This window comes from Pocillopora damicornis, chromosome 5 (genome assembly GCF_964200805.1).
Source record: "Pocillopora damicornis chromosome 5, jaPocDami1.2, whole genome shotgun sequence".
Classification (NCBI taxonomy): domain Eukaryota; kingdom Metazoa; phylum Cnidaria; class Anthozoa; order Scleractinia; family Pocilloporidae; genus Pocillopora; species Pocillopora damicornis.
In genome coordinates, this window is record NC_142674.1 from 12736070 (window position 1) to 12744455 (window position 8386).

General features: G+C 40.4%; 2 protein-coding genes across 2 annotated transcripts; both read left to right on the top strand.

Moving 5' to 3' along the window:
* The first annotated feature begins 3299 nt into the window (after nt 1-3299).
* On the top strand, nt 3300-4692 carry LOC149045348 (uncharacterized). Its single transcript, XM_089207721.1, has 2 exons — nt 3300-4327; nt 4423-4692. Exons 1-2 carry the CDS (start codon nt 3808-3810, stop codon nt 4683-4685), a joined length of 783 nt encoding a protein of 260 aa, XP_089063847.1. The 5' UTR covers nt 3300-3807; the 3' UTR covers nt 4686-4692.
* A 905-nt stretch (nt 4693-5597) lies between these two features.
* Nucleotides 5598-6425, top strand: LOC149045349 (uncharacterized). Its single transcript, XM_089208116.1, has one exon. The coding sequence runs from the start codon at nt 5598-5600 to the stop codon at nt 6423-6425; it is 828 nt and encodes a 275-aa protein (XP_089064242.1).
* The last annotated feature ends 1961 nt before the right edge of the window (nt 6426-8386 follow it).

Genomic DNA, 8386 nt, shown 5'->3' on the forward strand with positions numbered 1-8386 from the left:
TGCATAACCGTTTAAGACACGTCAACCGTTGAGTGTTTTTGATGAGAATCCTCGTTCCTCGCCAGTTATTGCCTCCCTTTGCTCTTCTTCGAACTTGCTATCAGCTATACGGCAGAATTTCAACTTAAAAACACAGAAAATCGATTGTCCATAGGAAATCGAAGAAAGACAGGTCTTCCAAATTACGATTACTTTACCGATACAAAGCTTCGGAGCCACGAACCATATTGAGGTTAGTCTTATTTTTTTTCTTATTTTTTGTGTTACAACTTCTAGAAATTCTTAAGAACACTTATATTTTCGCGCCGCTAAGTGAGAACTAAGCCTCGCTCCCACGCGAGAATTCGATGCAGGCACTTAACGATTCTGAAATGGGTTATTTGGTTTTCGCATGAGATCATAAATCATCAAACCTTGTGTCTGTATTAATAACTCAGACCTCGATCGGTTTTCGTTTTCATAATCTGTTTTATCCTGCTCAAGCTCACCCAATGATTGCTTATTGAAAGACATGCAACATTGAGCCTCTGCTCGTAAGACGAAGGAAATGAACAATCAAAAACTGGAAGTCAAGACATGGTGATGCTTATTGCAACGCTCAGTTTGCCTACCCGATTATTAATAACCATTAGCCTCCTCTTGGTGTTAAAATAGTCTTGGATATTAGTCCGCGAACATGGTTTGTTCAAGAATAAACAAATTTCTGAAAGAAAAGCTCGGAAAATGTGATCTTCGAAGAACAACGATTTCCAGGGACAAATAGATTATCATATCTTTTTGGAGAAAAGTGGAGGCTACTGAGTTTATTACCCATTAAATAGTTTTGCTGTCTTAACAGCATATAAGTGGCGAGTACTCAATCGACCTCATCGCATGGAGAAAACTGGCAGAATGCAGTAACAACGGCGCGATCCACACCGAGGTGACCACTTCGTGAGACCAACAATTATATTTCCCTTTCAAGTGTTATTTACCACGACGAATAGCCTATTCTACGACATATTTGGTTTTGTTTTTCAAATTACTGTTGTTGCAGCTATGTCACCTTATAAAATTTAACCTACATTGTCTTCAGAAACTAGAAGGTTGCTGCTTACCCTTAGCCTTTCCTTTTTTTTTTTTGTAATTTCCTATTTTTTTTTTGTTTTTGTTTAAAAATGAATGAACTTTTAGCTAAGTTTAAGGGCTTGAAATCATTACATTTTTTAAGGAAAAGGCAAGACATTTAAAAAAGGCCACTTGGGAATTAAAAGGGGGTTGATAAGGAAAAAGGAAGGGACACGATACTACGTTCAATAGAGTTTCCAGGAACTTCGATCAGCTTTCTTGACAGAAGGCAAAGGAAATAATAATAAAAAAATGAAATCTAAGAACAACTTGATGAATTTAATTTTCTTGTTTTTATCTTCCCTATCAAGCAAGAGGAAATCAACTGAATTTTCTTTTGTTATGCCTCATTCTTTTTCTTTGTTCCTCTAAAAACCCTTTTTCATACTTCAATCATGTTTAATTTTACATGTGTCCCTGATGGCTACATGTGAACCAGTTAAAAAAACTAAACACAACTTGGAGTGGCGAATTAATGATACGACAGTTTCTTAATGCTGTTATTGTATCAGTGCACATTGAGACGACACACAAAAAGATCACAGTTTGAATTTAAAGTACTTACGGCCAGCTGATTCGTCCAGGTGAAACATGAAAGAAAACGAAAATTTATTGAAATGGTCTATTAGTATTATGACAATACCACTAAGCTCTGTAATTTTTTCTTCAGGAAAAATGTAAATGTCGTTTACCATGGGCGACGACAATTCATCTGTCAAAGAAGAATGTATTCGTGACGGCAATTTAGTATTATCTGCGTTGATACCGCTTGTATGTTAACTTTTTTGTGGTCAATTTAGATAGTCGATTAAGGCGATGTCAAGGGATGACTCTATTTCTAAAATTATCATTTTCAACGTAATATATCAACGATTAGCTAGCTCAATACATCACGTAAATTAATGCTAGCTCATTTAACAAATTTCAGCTCAGTTCATTCGTTGTTAAAGTGATTGTGGTCATCACAACAATCGTTTCCATATCATCGAAGCTCTGTATCCAAAGATGGACGGATGTGAAATTCATTGCATGTAATGTGCGTCAAAGTTTATATTTATATTTCCCTATTCTGGAGATATTATTGCAAATGTGGGGTTCTCAGTAAATAATTTTTCTTTTTCTTTTTTTTTTTTTTGAAAAAAAAAATTGTTTGGAAGTATAACTTACTTTGACATTTCATTCGGAGTGGGATAGGCTCAGCCCACAACAAATGTATTTAAAAAATTACGATACTCACTGCATTTTTCGTCTGATCTATCTTTACAGTTCTTGTATTTGTTGCAGCGTTGAGACGCATGGATACACTTTTCTTGATTCGCACAAGCAAACTGATGGGCTCTACAAGTTACTAGATGATCAAAAGAATCACACGAATCGTGACCAATCGTTGACGCTAACTAGATGTTTTTTACACTATCACCTTGACTGTCGAGGTTGCGTTATATCTCGCGCTCGCGCTGTAAGTATTGCGAACCTTGTGATGATAAGAAAGGGCAGTTCGCAGCTTACATTTAGAGTTTTTTTTGTTTATACACATACATATATATATACATATATATATATATATACACAGATATATATATATATATATATATATGTACATATATATATACACATGTTTTTAAATTAACATTGCGTTGTAACATTTCATCAGAGATCGCGTTTGATAACTTTTTATTACATTCACATCAAATACACTACTCATTGAGAGATAGTTTTCAATGGTTTTCTTTCTTTACTCTCGAAGGCACCTACGAAGACTTGGAGTGGGCTTTGTTGGATACATTTACTTCATACATCATACTCTGAGTTTGCTTTATTACAAAAGGTTTTTACTTTTATGTACAGACCTACATGTATTTTTTATGACATTCTTTTATAAAGCTATCTCCCGTGGTAAGCTGTTATGTTTGTGTTCTGTCCATTTGCCAATAACGCGCGTGAAACTTAGCTTTTATGTTTATTTGATGCATTAGCCAAGCAAAATATCACCGTTAGACTGTTTTCTTGAAAAACTTGTTTCCTTGCGAACGGTTCCAGTAGTAATTTATCATACAAAATAACAAGTAAACATACTCGCAGACGTGCATGGAACGGCTACCAGTGTGAGCAATAGAACAGCCTGAGGATTCATGACAATCTTCATGGAAACAAAAAGTAAAAAAAAAGGAATTAAAGCAATTAAAACAGAAAAGATTGTAGTGCGTCAAGGCGTTCTTTTTTTTAGTTAAGGAATAAATTAAGTAATTCGCCGACTAATGTGTTACCAAATTAATCATCCTTACCGATAGCAGAAAAAACAAATGTAAAACAAATTTCTTGAAATTATTAAATTCAAGGGGTAATTTGAATTTTTTTTAAATGAGTAGATAATGTTATTTCCTTGAGAAATCAAATCTCCAACGAATAGTTAAAGAGGAAACACGTATTTAAATTTAGATAAATGTGGCTGACAGAAATGCTCTGAAACTGACCACATTCGCATTTATATTTAAATAAAACGAATGTTGTTCCGTTTTCAAAATCCATCCCAGACCTCCGCCGTTTCTGCGCGCGCCAACAACTTGGAACGAAGTAAAGTTTATTGATCGAGAATCACACTGGTACACCAGAAGAGTCAAGTAGGCAATTGACATAAGACTTCTCCCTGATAACATCAACAGGGATAACGAAATCGAAATTTGTGAAGTGTGGATACCAATGATCAAGAAACTCAACGGGAGACCGGTACGACTGCAGACCGCCGGGGGAACAACTTGGGTCGGACCTCATCATCATCATTATCACCGTCACTGTGCTCTAAAAGAGGGCCAGCATCTCCAAACTCATCCATTTCAAAGTAAAATATCTATTATTTTAAAACCAAAGTCAGGGAAAAAACCAACCCAGATTTTGAAAAAAATGACGTCAAACACCCTAAAGGCTGACCGCGCAATTCACAGAGTAGCATTTAACCCTAATAGGGCATCTTCAGCTGAAGTCCTTAGAGTCCCAGTTACAAAGCCTAATAACAGAGATGTCCTTGTGCCAGGATCTTTTTCACTTATCTTTGACTCGGCAGTTAGTGGTCACGCAAACAGTTATATCGTGAACAATGTTTCAAGAGCTCTTGTTGACAAATTGACTGTGAAATTCGCCGAAATAATCGCACAGGACAATGATGTTTATGATCTAAACAAGTTCTATGAGGACCTCTCCTTGACTGAGAATGAGAGGGCGAGCATGTTTAGAGAAGTTATTCAGTCTTTTGATCTTTGAAAGATCAGATGCAATGCTGAAGATAAGAAGAAATCAGGAGTTCACAATGAGAATAAGCTCAATCGTTTATCAGAACAAATATAGGATTCCATCATGAGATTTTGAAGGATCATGGAGTCTTCCCAAGAGCTCTTTCTGATGAGCTTCTTTTCGAGTTGAGACTTGCACCTGCCAGCAATGCTGTAATAGGATCTGACAAGACACAGCTTGCCTATGAATTGACGAACATCCACTTGAGTTTTCTAACGACACCCGAGTGTCTTAATTTCCGCGGTATTTTAGATGTTTTCCAGCTTTTACCGCATTTTACGTTACAATGACATTCCGCTAATTTTTGCGTGACCTTAGCTTGAATACTGCAAAAATTTGTGTAATTGTCCATAAGGCTCACAGAAATTCGACGGGTAACATTGGGTCCAACCAGAGAACCTCCGAACCCTAGAGCGCTCGCCCAACACGTCCTACCAAACAGGATCGTTGTAACAGTCGACACAATAAACTAGCCTTGTGGAATCTGTGAGTCTTTTACTTCTTTAAGTTTGCGGATCTCTCCGCCATCGGAGCTAACGCCGCTACAGTCGAATTTCTGTACAGTTCAAGTCTACAAGCCAAGCGAGCTCATCCGAGCCAGAGGATATGTCCACCCCTGGAAGCAGCTGAGCAGCCAACCGAAGACATCAAGTAAGTCCGTTCCTTTGTTATCGTAGCCGAAACAAAAAAAAAAAGGGAAGCGAGGGAGAAGGACAGAAGAGCACGTGCTCGGCAAACGAAGACGGAACTGGAAAAAGAAGAAACCTTATCCGTGGGATCAAAGTCGTCACGCAAGTCAAGACATTCGATAAGGTCATCTACATCCGGTTCATCGCGATCTTTAAAAGAAACTTTGATAAATGTGAAAGCAAAACGTGCAGCGCTAGAACAGAAATAAAAATTTAGTGACAAGATCGAAGACCAACAAAAAATTCCAAATAAGCTGAGACTGCAACAACAGCTACGCGAAACTTTAGCACAGGAAGCCGTATATGAAGAGGCCTTAAAAAGAGCAAAATTCGTTCGATTGTGATGAAACTGATCAATTTCCCAAGGAAACGGAAAAGACGATTGATCGGTTTGTAAACCGCTCAGAATTTCCTCCCACTCTTCCGACGTCGACCGCAAGTTTGTTGTCGCCTCTAAATGAAAACAAAGGGTTACCAGTCACGCCCTTTACTGACAAAGGACACCCACCTCCCATGGGACACTCAGCCTACATGACCCTCACTGACACAGGACTCCCAACGGACTCCTTCCTAGACAAAGGACATCAAGTAACCTCCCATCCTACAACCGACACGGGACACGAGGCTCACTTCCATGCAGACACACCAGATCAAGTAAAATCCTTTCCTGAATTGATGAAGTACCCTGCCAAATCTTACGATTACACAGGACAGCCGGCCACTTCCTTTCCTAACACAGGACTCTTAGCTCCGATCCATCTTGACACAGACTATCAAATACCGCCTCAGCTTCCGGCCCCCTCTGCAAACACAGGCAACCTAACTACCTCGTACCCCTTTGTGTTAAGTAATACAAACAGCCTGACAGCCCCTAAGACCGCCGCTGGCGCCAGTACCCCAGTCACGTCGGCTTTATATCAATTTCTCTTGACTCCTATTCCTTGCCATGCTCCGGCTGTCACTACCAGCCCGAAACCGATACATCCGTCTGCCTATAACCTACGTCCATACCCCGATCCCTTCACCCCTGAGAGTTCTCCTGCTACTTCGTACCATGAGATAAAACCAAGTCCGTACGTTCAAGTTCACAATCACGCTCCTCCAAATTCAGGCAGTGTCTTCCAGATTGCCGAGGCTTTGGCTAAGGTAACTCAGCTGCAAAGACTCCCGCAAGCCAAGCCAGACGTTTTCACTGGTAAAGAGTCGGACACTAAATTCTTTATCTGGGAAATAGCTTTCGACGCTCTGATCGAATTCGCACCGATCAGCGCTCAACAGAAAATGTGTCTTCTGTATCAGCACTTGGACGGAAACGCGAAGAAAGTCATTGAGCAACTGTAGTACATGGTCAGCGCTAGCCCGGAAATAGCGTACAATGAAGTAAGAGAGAAACTGAAGTCGCGCTTCGGTCGCCCTGCGATTATAGCTACCGACTTTGAAAACAAACTGGCTAACTGGCCTAAAATCGGCAATAATGACGCCTGGTGGAAAAGCTCCCAGTAATTTGCGGCAGCGCAAACCCTACAACAAAAGAAAGGTTGCGACGCATTCCCGACCTTTGCTGAGTTTGTCGAAGAAGTAACCTTCCATGCCGATCGCATGAACATTCCACACATTTTTTGCCAGACAGCCAAAGACCAAACGCAAAATTCGCCTGGTACATTCCCACCACCTGGCCCTCAGCCACGTGAAAGGTTACCTGGCTCTACTAACTTGGCCTTGAAAACAATTGGTGAACGAGACGCCTCATCCCCAACATCAAAGCACACGAAATCGGAAGACAATCCTACAGATAAAAGGCCCTTAGCGGTTAATCAGCTCTGTCTCTTCTACAAAACAAAGTCTCACACCCTAAACGAGTGTAAGTAGTTTCGTGAGCTAACCTTGAAAGAAAAAAGAGACTTCTTTAAGAAGAACAAACTTTGTTTTAGGTGTATGGCTCCCAGCAAGCATAATGCCGACGGTTGTGATCAAACACCTCCAGTCTGCGACATTTGCCGCTAAAGACATTTGACAGCGCTACAGACAACGCTCAGACAACGCCCGACAACAAAGATATATCTAATACCCCTGAAGTAAAACATATATCTACAGCTTCCACGTAAGTCTTCGGGGAGGAGGTAACAAGTAGGTCGTGTGCTAGAAACGTCCTATTACAAGCATCTCATCAATTCAACCCAGCTAAGAAATTAACAACGTATGCAATCTTGGATGACCAATCCACAGTCTCCGACACTTACAACAACAAATGAGAGTAGATGCACCAGAAGTAGATCTACAGGTTAATACAATCCTAGGCTCCAGCTCCATTAGAACCAAGAAAGTAACTGGACTATCTACTCAAAAGAAAATTGTTATCTACCTATCAAAGTTCCGTTTGCGTACTAACAAGAGTACATCCCCGCTTCACATGAGGACATCGCCACACCCCAATTAGCTGGCCAGTAAAACCTTTATCTCACATTGCGGACAAGATACAGCACCGCCCGATATCGATATAGGCCTACTCATCGGTCGAAATGTTCCTGCTGCCTTTCAGCCAATTAAAGTCATCTTCGGAAACGACGAAGAGCCCTGGGCAGAGCAATACAAGTTTGGCTGGACAATAATAGGTCGTGTATGTAAAAACAAGCACCCAACGCCCAACGCAGCCTCGGTCAATCGAGTAATAGTGGAAAGAGAAATGCTCTTAGATCGCTGCAAAGAATTGTCTATAACTCCTCCTTTCAAGAACCTTACGAATTCCAAAGACCTAACAAGCCCAAAGCAAGTACGCTTAATGATGGAACTCGACTACAGCGAGATTCACCATTGCCGTAAAATTCGTGGAACTGAACAATCCGAGTTCATAGAGGATAAACGCTTCGGAGTAATATTTACCAAAGGCCTGCACAAGAATACAAATGGAAATTGGCAAGTACCAGCACCCTTCAAATCTGATGACATCTCACTACCCGACAATAAAGGGCACTGTTTGAGAAGGCTTCTATCACTTAAAAGAAGGCTTTTAAACAACAACAAATTGAAAGACGACTACTTAGCCTTCATGAAAAAAACTCGATAACGGTCACGCCAGTCGAGTTCCTGATGATGAACTGAGTACAGAAAAGGGCAAAGCATGGTTCCTTCCCCACAAGGAAACCAGATCAAATCCGAGTCGTGTTTGACTGCAGCGCCGTCTTCGAAAACGAATCGCTAAACAAGCATCTGCTCCAAGGTCCAGCCCAGCTAAATTCCTTGACTGGACTGTTGACACAATTTCGGAAAGAAAAGGTAGCCTTCACCTGTGACATTGAGCAAAT